At 28.6% G+C, this 24,367-nt stretch overlaps 3 protein-coding genes across 3 annotated transcripts in view; all 3 read left to right on the top strand.

Annotated features, from left to right (window-relative positions):
• LOC106678323 (casein kinase I) overlaps positions 1–17,086 on the top strand; it is a gene marked incomplete in the record, with an annotated part of 57,681 nt that extends 40,595 nt beyond the window's left edge. Inside the window, 2 exon segments of the mRNA XM_067045452.1 lie at positions 7,209–7,259; positions 14,247–17,086. Coding sequence (XP_066901553.1) covers positions 7,209–7,216 — 8 coding nt within the window.
• A 2,744-nt stretch (positions 17,087–19,830) lies between these two features.
• Positions 19,831–20,406, top strand: LOC106678285 (abscission/NoCut checkpoint regulator). The gene has a single exon (XM_014416710.1). The coding sequence runs from the start codon at positions 19,831–19,833 to the stop codon at positions 20,404–20,406; it is 576 nt and encodes a 191-aa protein (XP_014272196.1).
• A 34-nt stretch (positions 20,407–20,440) lies between these two features.
• Positions 20,441–22,833, top strand: LOC106678354 (facilitated trehalose transporter Tret1). Its single transcript, XM_014416818.2, has 2 exons — positions 20,441–20,579; positions 21,320–22,833. Exons 1-2 carry the CDS (start codon positions 20,528–20,530, stop codon positions 22,621–22,623), a joined length of 1,356 nt encoding a protein of 451 aa, XP_014272304.1. The 5' UTR covers positions 20,441–20,527; the 3' UTR covers positions 22,624–22,833.
• The last annotated feature ends 1,534 nt before the right edge of the window (positions 22,834–24,367 follow it).

Below are 24,367 nucleotides of genomic sequence, written 5' to 3'. Positions count from 1 at the left end.
AAATTATATAAATAATAATTTAAAAATAAACCAATTTAGTTTTTATACTGATTAGTTTTGACTTTTTTTTTTTTTTAGATTGTCTTTAATACATGCATAAATTTAAGATATGCATTTGACCTCAATATTGCTTATTTTCAAGAATCAAAATGTTTTTCCTGTTCTGAAAGTTCCTTTATATGTTTTATAAATATTAGACATGATAATACAGCAAAACCTCTCATAAAGTACACCTTTCTATAACAGAAAACTCTCTTAACGGACAATACTATTGAGGTCCCAACCAATGCAATGGAATATAAATTTAATACATTTCATTTTCTATTACTAAATCCCTTCACTCTAAATGTGGACACCATTTTTATTCCTCCTCATCACTATCACTCTAATGAACGAAAATCATCAAATATGTATGTACTAACTCAGGATTCCAGAATTAAATTTGTGGATCATGTATTTTGAGAAAATGTTATTATTGCATGATACTGTTTTTTCCCCCTCGAAAATTAAAGGTTTAACAAAGATCTATGTTGAACTACTTGACTGTAGGGTCTCCCTTGGAATACCACTTAAAAGCACGATTTTATATATATATAACATATATATTTTTATACATAGTTCTGTTTCTATTTAAGTTTGTATCAATTTTAGACTGTAAAATTTGCGTTCAGGCATAATCAATACATAGAGGAAATATATATGCATCTATAGACTTAGATTGAAAATGATCTTGTTTTAATTTTATCAAATACAAATATATTTCCATTGGAAAATCCTATTTACAACTAACATAGAGAGGAAAGTTAGAGACTGTAAAGTTGATCTGGTACCAATTTTAGCAAACTCTATCCAATTTTTTCGCTAAAGCATGGGCAAATGTAATTTTGAAAGCGAGTTTTCTGATTTGGTTAAAAGAAAAAGTTAAGCTGGGGATTGGCATAAACATGCTCTGGTATAAATGTTATTGACAAATCATAGTATATTAGAGGCAAATCATTAACTTGGAAATGTATGCAATTGTATACCCAATTAAAATATGCAGAAAAAGAGCAATTTCCAGGATAACAAATTTTCATAAAAAATCTGGTCGGCGCCATCACAACTTTCACAATATATATTCTTTCATTTTAATTTAAAAAGCATTATATAATGTATAAAATGAAATATTAGCCAAATAAAGTCTAAATACCTATTTTTTAACCATGACAACTATTGTTATCACCTACGTAGATCACTGAATCTATGTATGCAATCCGATCAGCTGATACATGAATGTTTTACGTGTTTTTGAAATGAATTACTGAATGTGGACTCTAGAAAGTTATTGTAAATCACCATATTTTCTTTAAAAAAAAATTTTTTTTGAACCTGTAAAAATATTATTGGAAATGTGTAAAATAAAAGAATACATAAGTAAATAAATTTATATACTTCAACAATAAAATTCAATAATAATATATAATAATAAAATAATATTATTATATTATTTATCAATCAATAAAAAGAATTAAAATAAGTGAAAAATCCTTAATGGTGGCAGAACCCAGAATCATCGTAGTTGGTGGAAGCTAGGACAGTACTAAACATGGTTAGGGACAATCAAAGGTGAAAAGGAGGTTCCAGAGCTCTCCATACCCCTACCCCTACGACTATGAACACAAGCTAGAAAAATGACCTCTCTAGATGATATCTTTATCATCATACTTACTCTTAAGCCACCATGGCTTAACGATAATGTGTCATTAATGTTAAGGTGTTAAAGATTATGCATTACATATTTTAGGTTATTAAATAGTTAGTTTCTTGAATACAGAATTTATAATTAATTAACTAATGAATTAATTTAATTTAATGCTCAATTATTTAATTTTCATTTAATTGATTAATAAAAATTTATTTATTTAATTTCTCAATTAATTAATTTAATTCTTGTGTCAAATTACTAAGAAAATATTCATTATTTAGAATTTAAATTTGATATTAAAATAAATAAAAACGGAAAAATGACATCCTTTTTTAAATACATACACATTATTTATTAAATCATTAATTCTAAGAATTTTCCTAAATAACTCAGGAGCTACCTAAGAAATCATTATACCATTTAAAAAAAAAAAAAGACACATCTTCTAGGTAAATTTCTAAAGAACTTTTCAAGTCAGAAAAAATTATTATACATGTTCTTCAAAACGATGTTTGAGACAAAATATCACTTAAATAATGCATTGATTTTTTGTTTTCACTTACCTATATGTGAGCTATATAGTAAGGGAAAGTATTGTGAATGTACAAAATTAGGAATTCAAGTTTTTTATGGAAATACACGTTTTGAGGTCCTCTTGAGTCCAAAATAATCAAGTCTCGCAAAATGATCTGTATGTGGTCAGCCTAGTTCAAAAATGGAAAGTTATACCAAACTTAAATTACATATTTAAGCCGGGTATACCTATGCCTGGGAGGTAGCAGTAACTTTTTCGATGAAATTGGCTGACTGAAAGGTGCCACTTTATAAAATCAATTTTTCAAAATTCTCGATTTTCAATTTTCTTGTAAATGACTAACCATTTTGATTAAAATCAGAATAACAATGCACGATTGAATTTCCTTTAATATCAAATAGGTCTTATCCTCATTGAAATGGTCAAACAGGGCTTAAATGCGGATTTTCAAGAAATTCTTCCTCTGCAGTAACTTAAATTTTATTTGAAAAAACATTTCTCATTGTGTGCAATAATAGACAATTGATCAATACAAAATATTAACGAATTTTATAAATAACTGAAGGAAAAGGTCTGATATCTGATTCGACCGGAAAAAGTCAAAAAGCAATCTTTACTACCTTACGGCTTCGTTATCTTTTGTTTAACTGTTGGAAGTCATGAGCTATTGCTACTAAAGGGTCCGATTTACTCCATTCATGAATAGACTGCAGGTGGATTTAAAAAACAAAATAAGGCTAGAAATTTGTTTATCTGACCTGCAGAATAATCAGCATCTTGCTTGCATTTAAAATAACCGTTTATTAATAGCCAGCTGTTAGATTTGTGCAGAAGAGATCCTTAGAATACACAAGATGGATAAGTACCTTATCTGAGCTATGGCAATATTAACTACCAAGTAAATTAAAATATACTATGTTATAATGTTTGGCAAGCATGGCAGTTATTAGGCTACGTTTTGCCTCATGTTGCGGGGCTTTCAGACTGGAAGTCAGAGTGGAAGTCAAAGTCAAAGTAACTTTCGCTCTGACTTCAAGTCTGAAAGCCCTGGAATATGTGGCGAAACGTCGACTCAATATAAATAGTTTAATGACGATTTGAGTTTTTCTTTGACCGTATCTTGACCATCTCCTGTTTCTATTATTACACATGGTCAGCCAGCAATCTTCCATTTTTAAAATTAGTTTTTCTTGTTAAATCCTTTGTTGCTAACATCTCTTCTCATTAGTTACTTGAAAAAACCCATATCAAATGGTTTCAAAAACACTATTATTTTTGAAGATTCGGTTTAATATGCTGTAACTTAAAAAGTGTTTTAATTATTGTTTCCCATTAAAAAAAAAAATGACTTAAAAAACACAAAATACATGTACAAAACTCTTTTGATGCTCTCTGAAATATTTTTTCTTATTAAATAAATCAATACATTTATAACCTTCAAATGACATAAAAATATTCAATGACATAAAAAATGTTAAATTTATATAAAACAATTTTTTTTTTTCACTTTGTTTTCAAATTATGTTTATTAAATAAAAGTAATCCCTCTAGATTATCACAAAATAGAATATTTTTTAATTAATTATATTGAATAATATATATCAGTAAATAACAAAAATTAAATATCAGGTGTTTTATTTTAAATTTAATTAAACTCAGTTACTATCAGAGTTGGGCAAAAATTATTTGATTGATAAGAGAAATACTTTTTTATTCGATTGAGGAGAGACAAATAAATTTTAATTCGAATAAAAATACGACTAAACAATCCGAATACTTTTTTATTCGAATATTTAAAATACTATTTCAATCAAATAAAAAATTAGGCGTATAAATATTATTCAATAAAAATTTTTTTTTTTTTTTTTTTAAATTTACTTATTTTTTAACCACCTTCAATTTCTGATGTATGAGGGTCCCATTTCACATATTTAGACGAGTACAAAACGAAAATGCTATCGATTTTAAGGTCCCATATCGATTTATTTTAATTATTTTTATTTCTAACACATAAGGGCCAGTTTTTAGGTATTCGGAAATGCAGAAGATAAAAATGCTATCGATTTTAACATCGCGTATCGATTTATTTTGACTTTCTTGATTTCTAACATGTTACGGTCTCTTCATAGGTTTTGAGGAATGCAGAATCTGAAAATGTTATCGATTTTAAGATCGCGTATCGATTTATTTTTACTTTTCTGATTTCTAACATGTTAGCGTCCCTTTATATGTCTTGAGATATGTAGAATATGAAAATACTATCGATTTTAAGATCGCGTATCGATTAATTTTAACTTTCTTGATTTTTATCATGTTAGGGCCTCCTTATGTTTTGAGATATGCAGAATATGAAAGTGCTATCGATTTTAAGACCTCGTATCGATTAATTTTAACTTTCTTGATTTCTAACATGTTAGGGCCTCTTTATGTTTTGAGATATGTAGAATATTAAAATGCTATCGATTTTAAAAACGCGTATCGATTTATTTTTACTTTCTTGATTCCGAACATATAGGGTCCCTATATATGTTTTGAGATATATATGTAGAATATGAAAATAATATCGATTTTAGTATCGCGTATTGATTTATTTTACTAAGATAAGAAATCGGAGTTAAAAGTTAGAAATTAAAATAAATCTAAACGCGATCTTAAAATCGATAGCATTTTGATATTCTGCATATCTCCAAACATATAAAGGGACCCTAAACATGTTAGAAATCATAAAAGTAAAAATAAATCAATGCGCCCTTTTCAAATCTATAGCATTTTCATATTCTGCATATCTCATAACATATAAATGGACCCTAACATGTTAGAAATCAAGAAAATAAATTGATACGCGATAATTATCAGCTAACCAGAAGTGTCAATTCAAATGATCAATTTTATACTTCTTTTTTTTATTTTTATTTTTTTTAAATAATGATTTCTATTAAACCTGTTTTAACAGTGTACAATAGAACGATTTTTAACATCAACTAGGAATTATCCACATTGAAATAGTCAGAGAAAATTTTTTTTTTCCAACTCCAAAATCATTCTAGCAATAACATTCATTACAGAGACATTAAATTTTACTTTAATACCAGAATTGTGGTTGAAATGATGGTCGTAATACCACAAACTAACTTTTGACTTCTGAAAGTATTCATCTTGAAAACAGATATTCTATTAATTTATTTAAAATAAAGAATTCAAATTTTTTCCATTACATTCTTAATACCTTTTATTTCTCTTATAAGTCCGACGTTTCGGCCAATCTGGCCATCTTCAGGGACAATCTACTTAATACAACTTTGAAAATTATATAATTTAAAAAACTCTAACTCCATGCAGGCTATTCTGCTCAGGTCAAAAACATCAATTTCTAATTATTCAAATATCACTTAAAACAAAGTAAAAATCATTTATCAGCAGACTCTATTCCTTAAACTTTTATCATAACAAATTTCTGGTATGAAATTTGAAGTAAAATTTAATGTTCTATAACTCTTGAATATGAATGTTTTCATTAGAAATCTCCATTTTGGAGTTATAAAAAAAAGGAAAAATTTCCAAATTTCCACAAACTATTTCAATATGCATAATTCCTAGCTGATATTAAAGATTGCACATATCTGCAATCAAGTTTTAATATTTTATTTCAAAAATCAACGTTTATTTCTAGCTAGATATCTCGTTTCAACCGCCATTTTGTAGGATATCTAAATAATTTTTTCTGACTTGGACTATTCTTTTGAGATGTTTCATGGATGAGTCATTTATCTTTTCTTTTTTAAACGGTATAAAATTTATTTTATTTTTTATTTATTTTAGATTTATAAGGTATCACAATTATATCAACAATATCTAGGTAAGTAATAAGTGATTTGCTATTTTTAAAAGAACAAAATAATTGGAAATCTTAAATCTTATTTGTTATTCAAATATCTTTCTAAATCTGCTTTAAAGTTTAAATTGAAGGCCATTTAATTGTACTGATAAACCAACTTTAATCAAAATTGCTAGTTAACCCTATGGAACTCGGTTGTTATTAAGAAGTATGTACTAACTTTGATTGAATCAATTGTCCTTCCATTTAAAGTAATTATTTAAGAGCTGGTTAGGTTAGGAAATAGACTTCTAAATTAAGCCTACCCTTCATTCTAGGACTGAAGTCTCATTGGGTAAGATACCAAAATAAAATTAATCGAAAAATAGTATACCAGAATAAGGTTATATTAAATCCTTTATTCTTGCTACTTCATCTCGGAATATAAACATCAGAGAAATTGCAAATTAAAATTGAAAATTATGATTTGTTATTTACGGACTTAATGATTATCAGTGAACTGCTATGTCATTTAGAAAAATCAATAGCAGTTGGAACAATTAGTATTGAGCTCTAAACATCTAATCCGCCCCACTAAGACCCCCAGAGAGCAACGGTCCTTTATCACTTTTGAAATATTTGCTTAAAACTGGAAGAGGAGACTTTAAGATAGTTAGATAGAGCAATATTTAAAAAGCGCCTAAAATTGGAAAAGGTCGTGAAACCCTCCTCTCCCATCCCCATTGTTGTCTTACTTATTTGACTTTTCAAACAGACAATTATGGTGAGTAGGTTGGTCGATGTACGATAGGTCACAATTTTACTAGAGGAGATAACACTTTAATTTTACTGAAATCAAACCTTAAAATAATATTATATGTACAAATAATGGACCATATTAATTCAAATTATGAAGAAGATGGTCAAGGGTGGCTCAGCAGAAACAGCCCTGTTGAAGCTCTTCAAAGTGGGGTGAAACGTCGGCTAATAAATAGTTGTTTACTATTTTTGTTTTGTTGTGATTGCAGCCTTGACCATCCTCATATTTTGAATCTTAAAATAGATCAATAAGTCTTTTGTTGTGTATTATTTATTTAAACCAATCATGTATTGTTTTTATATTATGCTCTATTAGCTTATTGTGGTCTTAATGATTGTTTTCTTTTTGTTGTCAGGTATGTAAAGAAAGGAACACCGTCAGAAGCACCGGGAGAATCCTTTATAAAGTAGAGAACTTTATATCTTTATTACAAAATATGTATTTATATATTTTATGTCATAACTGATCTTCCTTTTTATTGATATAAGTATGTCGTTATTGAAAAAAAAAAAAAAAAGAAAGAAAAGAAAAAAAAGGCGAGGATGCTTTAGTTAAGAAGTTAATAATGATGAACTATAATCTGTCAGAAGGTTCAGTTTTCAGTACATGAATATATAAGAAGAAACTAATAAGAACTGTTTAATTCTTTAAGTTATTTATTTTTTTTTTATGACAAAGAAACTGTTTTTGTTTTTCTTATAAATTAATAAATAAGCATGGGTTGCGATGTTTCCTCTACTGTAAATAAAGTATTACTGCCTGTGTACAGTTTCTATAATTTTAAAATTTTAATTTAATGAAAAGAACAGATTTTAATAATAGGTAATGAGGGGAAACCTCTCTCACTCTATTTTACTTATAAATCAATCCATAATGTCTTTGGAATTAATATAAACATGTTGATATAGTAATTTAAAAAAAAAAAATTGTTGAACTTTTATATCTGTCTAAGTTGGTCAATAGACACTAAATTAGGTATATTTAGGTTTAACTCATAATTCGTGATTTTTTTTCTCCTTTTTTTACTATATGAGCGCTTGTAAACTACATTATTTAATAAAATTCTGTTTATAGATTTTTTTTTTTTCTTTTCATATCAATTTTTCTCCCAAATTGCAATATTAAAATTTATGCTGGTACTGTTGTTCTGCCTATACCGTTACAACCCATGAAGGGTGAGGGGTTCAGTACATCACAAAGTACTGTTTCTTCTTGAACAAGGGTTATGCAAGAAGGTAATTTGTTCATGATCAAACAATGATCTTGTTACTAACTAAAAACTTTTCAGTCTTTATTCATTTTTTATAATTACCTTTTGCTAGGGTTTTAAAATGGTTATTATCTCTTTGTGCACACGTTTTATTAATTTTAAGACATCATTTTAATTTAAGGCATGGTAAAAAGCTATTTAGTATCGTATCCCCTGTTGACTACTCGAGCACACTATTGTTCACCTCTGAGTTTTCCCTTGATCTTTCTATCCTCGTTCAGTCTAAAAGGCTTTGTGAGAAAATTTAAGTTCTGTTCCCTTAGTAATTTCTTATTAACTGTACTATCTGATAAGTTGTAGTGATTTTTTTTTATATATTGAAATATAGAAATTTGGAATAAATAATAAAGAACAATTGTGAAGCATTTAGTTACAGAATCAGCTATGTCCATTTTTGATTTTTTTTTTTTTTAAATAAGTTTTTGTACTATATTATCACAGGATTAAATAATTTCTTTCCAAAACAGTTAAATCAGAACTTATTCAACTAAAGGTTATAGATTATAGGCCATCCAAGATAAGTTTGCTTGTAGGGAATTTACACACCCCCACCCTAGCTCCTACTCCCCTCCACATGATAACAAACCCTTGCTACCGGAAACAAACCAGTTCAGGAGTAAATAGGTACTTGGAACACATTTATCTCCCCTATTCCCTTGTTTCCTAAGTTACTAATATGGGAGGTTAGTTGTCTCTTTAGGTTATCCTTTATCTTTGACTGTGATTGTTTCTTATTTTACTTTGTAGATAAATATATTGACAACTCTGTTCTGACTTGCTATTTAAGAACACAGTATCTTCCAAAAAGTCATTTTTGAGATTTAATAATTTTATCCAGGGAAAAAAACTGCCTCTTTTAAAGTTTAAATTTGTTATAAAACAGTTAGTGCAACTATTTTAATGTTTTGAAATGAAGTATATTTGGCCCTAGAATGGGATTTACTTATGATAAATGCTTTAATTTATGACTTTTCTTAAAACATGGATTAGACTCCTCTTAGCCTCTGTTTTCATGAATTTAAATATGTTAATAATTACATTTTTTGTTTGATAGTTTTCCCTCCACCCAGTTTACTTGATAAACCTATAATCTTGCGATATTAATGAAAAATAGTTAAGAAAAAACTGATAGGAGGAATTTCTATTTGTAAAGTTGCAGAAATAGATCAAAGAGAAGAAAGGAAAGATAGTCCAATCTACTGAGTAAGTCTGTTCCAACAATCACTTATGACTATCCAGAACTGTATGGAGCATGCACAGTACAGGATTTGGAGAAAAAACATGTACCATGCATACTCCGTTCAGTCAGAAGTGGTTGTTTAAGCAGACCTAGTAGAAAGAAGTGGGTGGGGGGTTGATGGGAGAACTTTTGCCACTGCGCAAGGTAAACTCATGTTGGTTGCACTGTACAAGAATGTATAGAATTTTCTCATATTTAATTTATTATTGTTTAGTTTTTTGAAAAAATTCATAGTATCCATGTTATGGGAGAAAAATAGAAAAAAAATTTAATTTTTTTATCTTTTTATTTCTCTGAAAATAATTGAGGTGGCAAACCTTAAATTTGTTTAGTTTCAAAATATCATAGATTTTTTTGTTTAAAACCTCTCAATGCCTAGGCTGTAATACTTCAGCTGTTAATTTCACAGTAACTTTAAATCTATTTAAATTACTTCTTTCTGCTGTCATCGTTTTAGCCAGCCCCCCATTCATTCATATATTGCTTTCTTTTTTCAATTATGTTTCAATATCAGAAGCAATTGATATCTGTGTTTTTTTTATTTTAAAATATTTTTTCTGTTCACTTATGAAATGGCCATAGTCTTACTCTGCTCCTAAGATGAGATTATTACAAATTATTTTTGTAAGTAATAACATTGCTTTGCGACAAAATGGGTATTCCAATAAAAACAGATACTTGCGTCACCTGCTATTCGCTGATAACCAAGTGATAATAGTACAGGATGAATTTGATAAAGGCTATGGGTTTAGAAAATCAACCAAACAGTATGAACAATGGGGCCTATTAATATTAACTACAAAAAAACAAAACATATGTCAATGAATGAAGAATGATGAATTGAGTGGGCCAATTTTGACTAAGCTTCATTTGGTAAATCAGTTCTGCTACTTTGACTTTATGTTTGAAACCAATGGAACAGTGAGAAAGGAAATTGAAGAGTGATGAATCGATAGAAAGAAAATATAGGAAGGTGAAGAAATTAATATATATGGCTCTGGTAGAAAGCTTAAATAAAAAGCTCTGAAACATGGTCATTCTAAAAATAACAAGGTAAAAGACTCGTGTGTAGAGATAGATTTTTGAAGGTGGACTTGAGTATCAAAGATGCAGAGAGTCAGAAATGAGACTGGAAGAGAATGAATGAATAGTGAAAGACTTTCCAAAATTGCTTTTGAGTGGGTAGCTGATGGTAGGAGAGAAAGGTAGAGAAATGTGGCTGAGAGTAGAGTCATGTGCAGGGAGGATGAAGGCTGACTAAGGAAATCATCGACTTAGTAAAATAACATAAAAGGCACTGGTCAGCTCTCTAATTTAGCTCAATGATAACCAACTAAACATTAAAATTGTTGTGTATCTAGTAAACTTACGAACAGTCGATGATCTTTTGAGTTTCATGTTTTTTTAATTCTCTTTTATGAAAGTTGGTCTAAAGTCAGTGTATTTATCAAAAACTTTTATATCTGGATATGATAGTGTAAGTCTAAATATATTTTTGAAACTTTTTTCCTACTTTGATAAAGCAAAAAAAAAAATTGAGAAAACTTACCTTTGTGTTTCCCTATTATAAGCTAGTTGTATTGTATTAATTTGAGGTTGTGATACATCATTGTCTTGTTAGAAGTTCAATATCTTAGTTGTGATGTTTTTATAAACTAACTAGTTGTGCACTATTATTTTATTCGCATTTAATTTTGATTATACATGCCTTTTTCATAGACATGATGAATTAATGATCAGATGTATCTCATTAACTGATTAACAGATGAAAAATAACCAATAGTCGTTGAAAGAAAAGAAAAATGGTCTGACAAGCATCTTCAGTTCATTTTTTTAAAACCCAGCCTTATTACACATTTACGGCATAAGAAGAACCAGCATTAATATTTCAACTTTATAAATATTGTGCTTGAAATTATCACGGCAGTACATGTATACGAAAGCTTTATATGGTCAATGCTCTATTCCTATGGGTGGGTCTTTGTACCATGATACTATAAACCTAATACTAAACAATTTTTCAATTTTGATCAGTAGTTCCCAAAATTGGCACATTCAAACAAACTCTTCAGCGGGCATATTATTATAGATCACATTTTTTTAATCATTACTTTGTATTCATACAATATACTTACAATGATATAACATATTCCTTATGAAATCGTCAGAGATATGAACTTCTGTTTCTTAGAGTTCCATAATTTTTTTTTTATTAATGATGTGAAAACTCTTCGTTATTAAATTTCTTAATTTTAATGTGTTATTAAAAACGTTTTGGAGCCATTGCCCCATCATTGGGTACTTTGCTATATTGTCATGTTGTAGCATAAATCTAACATTGTGCAAGAAAATGCAATTAATATTATTCACACGGTTTTCACTCAAAACCATATTTCTTGTCTTAATATTATAAGTTCTTTACTGGATGAGTTTGCATTTATTTAATGAGTTGTATTGAAAACTATTCTTTATTAAATTAATCTGTTTTAATATATCATTAACAACCTTTTGGGACCATAACCGATATTTCTCAAATTTTCATAATTTTTTTTTTAGTATTCTAAACTAAGTACAAATATATGTTTTATAACTGCAGTTTTTTTAACATAGATTTTCCAAAAATTGCTGAAATGCTAAATTTTGGATCACAAAAATGCTCATAGATTTATAACTGATTGTGCTAGAAGGATGTTCGATAGCTCATTATAAAGCCTTTTCTATGTGATTTCATTTGATATATAACTGTAATTGGTGACGTTACACATAAATTATTTTTAATTGTTTACAAAGTTTTCAATTTTAAAAATCTCTAAAACACCAACTTAGGTTTAAAAACAAAAATTATGTAACTAGTTAAGATTCGTGCCAGATTTCTAGATGGAGAAATGATGGATGCTATAATTCTTAATGTAACTAGGAAGAGTACTCTGTTTTCAAGTTTAAATTCAGCAATTTGGAAAAATCTATATTAAAAAAACTGCTCATGTTAAACATATGAAAAAAGTATATTTGTAATACATTTAGTTTGAAATATTAGGTCCACAATATATGAAAATTTTAGAAATGGAGGTTCTTACCTCTGACGATTTCATAAAGATGAATATTGCCTATGAAAATCTATACCACTACAAGCCATGAAGGGTCAGGGGTTTAGTTTCATTTTAATATTTTTTGAACAAAGGTTGTACAAGGGGGTGATTCTTGATCATGCTCAACTGCCAGATTTTTCCTCAATTAAGGGTGCCCACTTTGTGAGACTGGGTGGACCCTAGAGTTCCCAACCTTACAGTAACAGAATCAATAATTATCGGTCACAGCCAGATTTGAACTCGGGTCCTTGGAGTTAGTATCACAATTTCTTACCCACTGAGCCACCCCACTCCCACATATTGACTAAATTAGATAATATATTGACAGTATATAGTCAATGTTGAATTTTTTTTTTTAGTGAATCACAACGGTTGTGAATTTCATTTATAAATGTGAACCAATAAAAATAATATCGCCTTTTTGCAACATTAGGCTGAAGTGTCCAGTATTAGTACTTAAATATTTTCAAAGGCAACCTATTTTTTTATATTACCCTGCTTAGGAATTTCTGATGGGGGAGGGGGGAGAGGTATTACTTGTTACCATTTTGCTCTAACCTAGGTGAGGGTGCCAGGTTTTCATTCCATAGAAGTGCCCAAAATTAAAGTTAACCTTCCCCCTATGTTTTCTCTTTTTCATTTTATCTAAAGCCATTTATTGTAAAATAACAAACAATAATTGGTAAAATGATCAAATAATAATGTAAAAAGATTTAGAATGAATTTCAGACTCCCTTTTTCGTTAACAAAAATGAACAATTATTAAATCTTCTATATTTAACCCTTAAAATTGTTAATTGTTTCACTGCCCATTGACAAACATCTATTATACATAGATACTTGTATACCCATTTTTTAAGAAAATATATTAATTTATATTAATCGTTTATATAAATTAGCTGTAGATTCGCTGTGGGTCAAAACCTATTACGACATTTGCCTTTTCAGAATTTATAAAATTGACCCTTGCTCAATATCTACGTATATAAAACGGAATGGGTCAAATGTTCCCTGTTGCCATGGGAAGGTCTAAAGCTACTGAAATCCCTGATTTCTAAATTTTATGATCAAAATTTAAGTTTTTTTTTGCATTGCTCAGAAAGTTAACTTTTTTTCATGGTTGTTATAGACCTATCAATTTGTGTCTTATCAAAGAATAAGAAAAAAATATGAATGATTCCTCAAATGACATTATATTCACAGAAAGTTAAATAAACATAATTTGGCTTAGGGTAAAGTAGTTCAACTTTTTTTATTTTAGGAAAAAGTAAATCATATTTGTTCTTAACATCGTCTGAAACGTTCAATTAGATCCAGTTTGTGCTCTTTGGTTGCCAAGTGAGGTGTAGATTGGTTGAGTCATGTAGATGTTAATTCTATTTTAATGATTTTTCAAAAGAAATCAAGTGCGCAATGTAATACGAAAATTTTGGGCCAAAAAATATTTAATGTAGTATGTATATGACAATATCATAGATGGTTAAATTTTCTAAAAGAATAAGAAAAAATCACCTAAATTGAACAAGTTTAAAGGATTATCAGCTGTTACCATTTATGTTACTATAGTTACCGTTTTATCGCTTCATCTATATATTAATTGATATCAAAGTTTCATAAATAATGGTGTTAAATTAGTGTAAATACATCCCGAAAGATGAATAGCGAAGCATTGTGGGGTCTGCTAGTCTAAATAAAAGGCATTTATATTAATGGATTTTATAATAAATTGTATTATCTACAGTATTTACTCTCAATTTTTTCATTGTTTTTAATCTATTTTCTATGAACTTGCAGGCAACATTGAAGTGATGAGGGCTCTATAATGGAGACCATGGGATAAGCTTTGTTGTAGCTGCGCTATGACAAGAGATCCTTTGAAGCCCAACTTCATTTGTTCTTTCGAAAAGTTCAAATCTTAAGAGGATATATTTTTTATTTCGTCAATGATATAAAGAGATAGATTGTTGTTTACATTTTAGGGAACATTTCTGATAATTAAATTCCCTGTGGTTGTCCAATGCCGCATTGCTTTCATAATTTTGTTAATTCATTTCCAATTATGTCTAGTATTATTATTATTATATTGTAAAAATTTTTGCTAAATTATTTTCTACTACTTATGACTGTTTGGTAAGTCTATAATACAACTGTTTGTTAATATCACTATAATTCAGACATTATGTAAAACTGTGTAGCCATTGTTAATATATTTCATACTCATGTATAAAAAAGACCAATTTATAACTGTTTATATAAAATTTAGGACTTTGTTTATTATTGCAATGTGGTCTTCTATTGTGGTTTAGATAAGAATGTAGATATAAAATTGCAGAAGTTTAATCTTCCTTTAAATATTAATTCTATTTGTTCATATTAATTAACATAACTCATCCTTAAAATCCATCCTTGATTTAAAATTCGATATTTCCAGCTTTATCTCCAATAGATTTGATATATTTATTATTTATAATCTTAGACTTGTTGGTTTTTTTTTTTAAATTTCATAAGTGTTTCCATAATTGGTAAATTTCCATCAAACCGTTCATTGACTTGGTCATTCTATTTTATCAAGAATACAATGTTCATAAATTTAAAATGTTACTTTATAAAAAAATCTGAAAATTCATAATTACTTTATGGTGCAATATTATGTTAGTGATTAGGTCTGTCTTTATCTTTTGTTTAACAACTAAAATATCCTTTATCGAGATGTTTTAAATTTTGAAAAAAAAAATGTTACCGTACTTGCCTGTTGTATTTCTCTGAAGTAATGTAGTCGACTTTATTAAGATTAAATAGTAGGCCTTTCAAAAACTAGTTATCTATGCATTTGCATCAGGATGAAATTATTAAATTATTTTAGTATTATTGTTTTGTTTTTTTCCTCCTTTGAATTATTTTATAATTTATGGTCAATTCATTTATGTTTATCCTTTGTTTGTAGATTACATTTTTTTTTATTTTGTTTTTATATACTGTTGCGTATGAACTGAGGTAATAAATGAATTCTTATAATTTGTCATTCAATAAGGAAATTTTAATTACAGTATTTAAATTACCAGATGATAGGTAACATAAAACTTTAAATCCTCTTATGCTTTATTTATTATTGTTTTTTAAACAAAGTCAGTATTTATATTTCCATCAATAATTTCAATATTTAAGTTTTTTTTTTTAATACAATAAAATTACATTTTTAATGTATCTCGTTTAACATATGTACATTTAATGAAGATGAACTGTTTTTTATTTCTAAAACATACTAGTATCCTTCTCAACTGGTGTAATAACATTCTTAGTTAATGTATCCTTATTATTACTTTTTGCGTAGTATTTATTTGGTTTCAAAGTTAGATAAGTGACACTTTACTGCTCTCCAGTATGTTTCTAATGAACTGAACTCAGCGTAACTAAAATTTTATTACCATTATTTCTAAGATAAAAATTAGATCATTCAGCTAAATATTTACATCAAATAAATAAATACAGTTCTCGAGTATTCACTTATTTAATTTTGAAGCTGAAGATAGTATATCAAGTTAGGTTTTTAATTTAATTATCTTTTAATTAATAACTTATGTGCTACATTTAAGCTTTCTTGTCTATGTATGTATTAAATATTTATTTTATTTTTTACAAAGACATATTGTGACATATTTTATTATTTCAAAACAAGAATAATATAATATTAAAAGGGAAGTTCTCAACTTACGTTGTCGTATCAATTGAATTATGCTCTTTTATTTGTTACTTTACTTTTTTTTCATTCATTTAAGTGCATATGGATAATACTCATTAATTTTCAATATAGATGTGATTAGTAATTTGCTAAATCAATAATACTTTTTATAGGCGAAATTGGATATTTTATATATACTATTATATTTTATGAAAGAGGTGAATAATAATTATGTCAATTTGTATAATTATCAAATATTACACATAGTTTTGGATTTATTGAGAAATCAATTCAAATGGTGTTGCTGTTTTCAGAATCAAAGAAAAAAGTCATTTTAACATATGATTATTACACTTTTTTATTTTTAAAATCCTTTTTAAATTTTTAAGATACTTTTTTCTGCTTTTTACACTGTGGTACAGAAACTTCTTATTGTTCATAAAACTCAGTCTTTCATATATTTTTTATATTTTCTTTTGGCTTTTATTTATTTTAAAAGTGCACATTATCTTGAAATTAAAGATCCTTCGATATAGAAGGAAAATATTCATAATTAAATATCATACAGTTTCTTTTAATGACTAAATCAAAATAATTTAATGGTTGAGAACTCCTCTAACTGTTATGAAACATTATTTTTACTTTTGTATACCCACCACTTAACTTTCAGATTAGATGGCTATTTGTTTTTATTAGCATTGTTATCAGATATAATCATATTTTTCAATGTTTAATGTATAAATAATTAATTGTACATACATGTTATTAAAAAAAAGTATTTAGAAAAAATGATCCAGTTTTCATGTATTAATATGAAGAGATAACAATAAGTAGGAGTTAATCATTCATATTTCTAAAATACTCAAAGATTGTCGGAATAGTCTCTTCTTCGTATAAATTGTGGAAGAAGTATTGCATGTTCAGGAGACCGATAAAAAATAAATGTAAAGCTGTATGTGTTTAATGTTTGATTCCAAACCTATTTAATATCAGAAAAATACTCATTTTAAAAAATATTAACAGTTCGAACAATTAAGGCTGAGCCACTTTAAAGTGAGTGTCAATAAGAGATTTTTTTAAGGAGTTTAAGTGATGTCATTCACAGTGAAAAACCAATTAGGTTACCCTAGAGCCGCCACACCAGGAGGGTGCCTGTCTTCCCATCCCCTCTAGTGTAACTCAACCTTAAACCCCTTACGCATTTTTTTTCAAAAAACTGGCAAAACAATTTTTTTTTTATGTAAAAAAACATAGTTTAGAACATTGTCTAGGTAAAAAAAATACAAAAATAATCACACTTTTAATTTTAGATTTTGTATATCAGTCATAATACCTAGCTCCCTATGTACACATAGGCTAAAGCTATATATAGAGAGAATTATTAAAGATAATAAATCATTGTTATTTATTTCATTATTATCACAGTTATTTTCAATTCTCGATTATATTAGAGTATGAAAATTATAGCAAAATAAAATACAACGCTGCTTGAATTATCTTGAGTGTGTAGTTTGGCCTGTTTAGCGCGCTCGAATTAACTCGAGTGTACAAGGGTTTAAGGGTGTACATGGGGTTAAGGACCAGTTGTTGAGTTAAAATTTTATGTTGGCTTTGATTTAAGTTAATCATATTCTGGAACACGTCTACTCTCTTAGAGACTGCAAAATGTATCGCCAGTGTTCATTAGGTATGAAGGTAAACCGGTTATAGGTTTATTTTCTTTCAGAGCTTATCTGTAGATCAGTTAATTCTGAGGCTTACTGTAGAACTAGGCCTAAAATCTGACTTAATAACTGTATCTCGGTATACAAAGTTTTTTTTTTTCCTTCACAGAACCTTTTGAAGTTTTACCAGGGTCACTCTTGGCCACAATTACTGTAAATTAATGAATATGGGGCTCTTAAAATGAGGTACAAGTCTAAGGACTGAGGATCCTAAGAAGGCTTGTGGGGAGAAGAGTTAAAAGTACTTGGTATTATAAATACTTATTTTAAAAGCATTTTGAGTCTGAAAAAAAGACACAACTTCGAAAAATAATTCCTTAATCAGATCCAAACACACCAAGAGTTAAATGATCAGTATAAAAGTAATCCAACAAGATTGGCACTAAATCAACAGAATCAAGTTCTACCCTCAAAGATGTAATTATGTAACTAGTGTTGAGTCACCCACACATGAGTAGAATGTTGAGATTACCTCAGGTGACCAACATGTGTAATGCATAATTGATTGCTTTAAAACCAGTTGATCCAGATCAGTGGGTATTTAAAAAATTCACTGGGGGCCGGAAATCACCCATCAATATAAAAATTTACTTCCAATATGTAAGGTATCAGTACATTGGCTGCAATATGATAAAAATGAGTTACTGGATGAAAGGATCAAACATTTTTAGATCAGATTGTAGGAATTTAGTTGACAGAAAAGTAGAGCCTTCGAATACAAAAATTTTAATGCAACTGTTAAGCATGGTGAGAACAATGTTATGGACTAGAATTACATGTATTGGGACTACCTTCTTATCCTTCGTAGCCAACTTCAGGGAACTGATTTCTCACTAATTTTGGGATTTTCGGGTGTTTTTTAAACGCACTACGACCGGGTGTTTTCTGTCTCAATGTTTTTCAATTTCCGCTGATCCGGTTTGAAAGTTTTAATTATGTACTTTAGGTGGAGTGAGATAATCCCAACAACGTACCGAAATATCGGTGATTCAATACTATTAAAAAATTTAAATAATTTCATCTTTGTTGGTGAAACTTGATTATGTTAGTTTACGACACATTTTTTTGTTCGATTGTTTTTATACAGACCAATTGGCTTACTGTGTGTTTGTATTTGATTAACGGATTATGTACACGGTCAAACCTATACGCTTAAATCTGACTAATATTTTATTAGTACCAATTTATTAACACCAACTGTTACTGTACGAATAATCTTTTTTGCACGATAAACTGACTAATTTTGTTGGAGTAGTGAAGAGGAATATTTATATGAATTAATACGGAATGTAATTCTTTATTTACGTAATAATTTGGACGATTTTGAAGCTATTTTATAGTGTATTTACTTGTTAAATAAAGCTTGGGTCCGCGGACCACTGGTTGAAAACCATGTACGTATGTATGGTTGATGTTATGAAATTATAAGATACGACATTTCAGTGTCAAAGTGTATATTTGTGACAATTAGCAGACAGTTGAAAGTACTCCCAACTATTAAGCAAATCGTAATATAGGCTCTAATACTGCCACAACAGGAAGTCCAAGCTTATACGATAATAATGACTGCAACAGCTGAACTGTTCATAACACCATCACAATGGAACCTTGGTTATAGATTGATATAAATTTTGAATCTGAATCAATAGCTACTTTAGGCCCATTTTGACGTAACTGATATCTGACGTGCATGCGTATTGTTTTTCTCTGACCCATTAATTTAATCTATGCAAATATTTTAAGAACAAAAATTGTTTCCTTTTTTTATTATTCTCCTCATTCTTACATGCTTTAAGAAAATGATATGCTCGTTGTATTTATCTTTGAGTGCGCATAACCGATCGATTGTTATCAGTTTGTTTTATTTTAATTTCGTAGCATTAGTTTTCTTGTATTGTGTGTCCTAGTACACTTCTAGGTACTAACTGAGAAGTTAGCTTAGTTAGTGTTTGGATAATTAAGAACTAATTTAGGCATGAGTTCAATAGATGACTTAATTAGGGAGCGCTTGAGAAAATTAAGAGCCGATGATTCACCAAATTCTGATTTACCTTCAAGTTCCACTCAAGGTGATCAACTCCCTAAGCCGAATAAAGCCACTGCTGCTGAACAAGTTGAAGACTTGCTTTCTCAGTTAGCTGCAGAATCTCATTTAGAAGCAAAAGACAAAAAATCAGAGGGAGACATAGATACAGTAATTAGGTTTCGACTTGAAAAGCTTAAAAGTCGTGAAGGTTGTAACTTCAGTCATCAAAGCATTCCTTTGGTCTCTTCAGAAAATAAAAGTGATGATATTCATGATGAAGATTTCTTTAATAAATCTTCCTGTTCTGAATTACTAGATCTTCATAGTGACACCAACAGTGAACAAAGCTGTGGTGAAACCTCAGGGTCTGAAGATTTAGACAATTTCTGTGTCATATGTGACAAAAAACCAACATTGATTTGCCTTGGCTGTGATAAAGATTTGTATTGTAATAGTTGTTATAAACAATTCCATTCATCTGGGGAAAGACATAAAACAGTCCCATATTCAAACAAAACCTCTTGATTTTCTTTTTCTTAAGATAAAATGCTTATCTTTGACATTTGTAATTAGAAGGATAAATAATTGGCACTCATTACAGATCATGCTATTTTGCTAAATACACTTCTGTGTCTAACGTTACAAGATGATTTTATGTTCTCGTTCATATTCTAATCAATATTTGTCCTCAATTTTAGGTGGGTATCTTTATTTATGCTATAATAATTATAAGTAGTTTAAATTGATTGCTTGAATATACTAGTATCAAATAACAATGTTAATTTTCTTGGAAATGTTAGGATTTTAGTGGTCTTAATACATCAATTCTAAATTCTTACCCACTGTCTACAAATTAATGATATTCAAATTTTACAGTTTGAAATTGGTATAATGAAGTAATAATACGTACTTTACAGTTTGATAAAAAAAAATGGCATCATATTTACTTAATAATTAAGTAATGGTATTTAATAACATAAAATCTATCTAATTTAATTATGAATATGCTCCTTGTATCTTATTATTTGTTCAAGGTCATTTTCTCTCTTTGGATTAAATTACAATAAAATGTTTATATTTTTTATTTTAATAAATTATATCTGTAAAGTGTGTTTTATTCCTTATTCTTTTACCTTAAATAAAGAAGCTTTTTTGATCAATTGTTATGTAATACTAATCTTTTTGTTAGTTTGTTGACTTTTAGTTTAATATTATATATTGGAAAAAATACCTAATAATTTTAGTTTAGTAACTCCAATACAGCAGCAGGGCCCAAAACACTGCTAAACTCAGTAATAATAATGAGTTACAGACTGATATTTTGATGTCTTTTAAGCTTAACCTTCCTAATTTTCCTCATTTTCATGTATTACTAAGTATAAATGTTATTATGTTTTAACCTGAAATTTAAAATTTTCTAATATTTATTTTATTATAGCTGGGATAGCTGTACTATGTGTTGGATGCACTGTAGGTTGGACTTCGCCAGCTTTAAAGAAGCTAAAAGGCAAGGATTCCCCAATTTTCATTACAGAAGAAGAAAGCTCTTGGATAGCTGCATCACATGAAATTGGACATTTTTTAAGTCCAATTCCTACTGGCTTACTACTTGCAAAGTTTGGAAGAAAGCGGTGGCTACTATTTTCTTCTGTTTTAATTTTAATAGGTTGGATTATTGTTTACTTTTCTACCACTGTTTTCACGCTTTACATTGCTCGATGTTTATTTGGATCAGCAATGGGAATTGTATTTACAGTTGTGCCACTTTACATTGCCGAAATTGCATCTCCAGAAATTAGAGGAGCACTTAGCACATTTTTCCAATCGATGCTTTATTTGGGTCATGTTATTGAATTTAGCATTGGGCCTTACGTTTCTTTTCAAGTATTAAATGGCATATCACTTGCTATTGCTTTTGTTTCTTTCATTCTTCTTTTTTTTATGGTCGAGTCTCCTTTATTTTTGATATCTATAGGGCAGCGTGATAGAGCTAGTTCAGTTTTGAAATGGCTTTTCAAAAGTGAACATACCGGTGAATCAGAAGTTGTCAAACTTGATCAAATGCTTGAAAATCAAAGTTCAAATTCTTCAAAATTTAAACTTTTATTTACAAAAGCTTATTTTAGTAAATTATTAGTTGTTGTATTTACTGCAGTTGCCCAACGATTTACTGGTATGTCAGCATTTGTTGCTTATGCCTCATCGACTTTTGCATCTGCTGATGGATTGACATCTGATGAATACACAATTTTGTTTGGGGTTTTAGTTTTTCTATTTACATTTGTCTCTGCTGTTTTAATAGATAGTCTCGGTCGGAGGCCCTTATTGTTATTTTCTTGTCTTGGTTGTGCTTTGACCCATTTAGTTTCTGGAACTTATTATTACGGAAACTTCGTTGAATTTCCAATGTTACCATTTTTAATGATAACTCTGTTTTCTATAGTTTATTCCTTAGGTTTAGGGCCATTGATCAATACCCTGCAAGGTGAATTATTTCCTCCCAATCTAAAAGGAGTGGCATCATCTATTGTAACTGTATCTCATGCAGCATCTTCCTTTGCAGTTACGAAATTGTTTCAAGTAATTAAGAGCAAAGTTGGAATATTTTTAAATTTTTATATCTTTGCTATTAGCTGTATTATATCATTTATCATATCGTATTTAATAGTACCTGAAACAAAGAGACTTGAGCTTGAGGTTCTTCAGAGGCCTACTGAAGAACGTCAACAAGAAGAAAACTGAACTCTGGTGCTATGATATAATATATTCCATAGATCTAGATAGACTAGTATTTTTAGTAAATATCTGATGAATTTTATAGTAGATTTTGTTGCTAATAACTAAATAATTTAATGGCTTTCATATATAAATAAAAGAAAAATCTCAATTTTTGTATAAAATTAATATTTACTTATTTTAACTAATTTACTAACAATAAAAATATAACTTCTTCTTCATTCTTTATTTACCATACCTCTTACTTAACGCCACTCTAGCAGATAATATTATTACCAGATACAGTATGAATTGCAGAAACAAAATTCTGTTTTTAAAATATATTAATGGTTGTCAGTTTAATCAGTTTCCTGAAATGATGTTTTTGTTAGAAATAATTCTGAGCATTAATTTATTTTGTACAATGTGTGCTTGTCTTCATTAAATTCAATATTTTTGAAAAATAATAACTAAAGTGTATATAAATTTGTGGTTCAATTTCAGCATGATGTAAATAAATTCGGTTATGAGTTGGAAAGTTAAATAAGAAATATTTCAATTTGTTGTAATCATCAATCTAAAAAAAAATTGTGAAATCTGACTAGCCTATTTTGCTCCAAAGTAATTATATATTTGAAGTGATAATAGTTGGCCGTAGAGTAATATGAGGAGAAGATGGTCGGGGGAAAGGAGGGAGTGTGATTTGCAAACAAAAACCTATTTATTTGTGCCGACGTTTTGACCTGAATTTCAGGCCTCCATCAGGGAGACTGGCAGATTTTCTGACTTGAGTCTATATATATTTGCTGACCGCACCCCCGACCATTTTCTTAAATTTTATCAGAAGTATTATTTATATCTTACCTTAGATTTGAGCTATAATTGTGAAGAAAAATGAAAAGTTATTGAAAGAAATTCTTCAGTATATATTTCACAGTAATAGAAGAAAGTTTTAATGGGAACAAAATAAGAATTATTTTCTTTAATGATTATTGAAATGAAATAAAAAATAGTTAATTATTCTGGGACTAGGTCCCTTTAGAACAATTATAAAGGTAATTTTAATTGTACAATTACACATATTGGCCAAAAAACAGTGTGGCCACACTTAATTATAACTTATGTTAAAATTGTATATAAATAATTTTAGTGAGTAGAAAAAAAATTAATTAATTAAAAAACTAACTGACTAAATACATAAAAACAAAACAAAAAGATGTTTAAAAAAATATTGGTACTATTATAATATTGGATTAGATTGGTGAAGTAAAAGGAAGTTAAATAGAAGGGTTTTAAAGGAGGGAAGGGAACTAAATAGATATAGTACAAGAGCTAGGGAGAAAAGGCAGTTATTTCGCTTCATTTCTTAATTACTTTAATGAAAACTGTGTATAATTACTAGTCTAAATTGATGAGTCGCCAAGTATAGGTAGGAGGAATGAAAAATGGCGGCTGGTTTTAAAACTTTAAAAAAATTCATTTTTCATTCGAAACTATATATTAAATATACTTTATCTTGTAGGTAGTTTACAAAACTAGAAAATCTAATAAAACTTAAACAAGTGGAGTAAAATTTGAGACGGACAAATGTCCATGGCTCTCAAATTAAAGCTAGTTTAATGTACTATAAAGTAGTTTATGACTCATGTCTTTGCGTGCAGTAGTTTTTATGCTATTTGACAAAATTAATTCACAAAATGTTAATTTCTAGCTGTTCGGATAAAATTGTCTATTTTTGTAAAACTATGTCTCAGGAACCATAATACGTTCA

Source organism: Halyomorpha halys, unplaced genomic scaffold (assembly GCF_000696795.3).
Source record: "Halyomorpha halys isolate HHAL.00 unplaced genomic scaffold, Hhal_1.1 Scaffold134.1, whole genome shotgun sequence".
Taxonomy (NCBI): Eukaryota; Metazoa; Arthropoda; class Insecta; order Hemiptera; family Pentatomidae; genus Halyomorpha; species Halyomorpha halys.
Note: the sequence above shows the minus strand (reverse complement) of the source record. Positions and strands in the feature narration are given on the sequence as shown.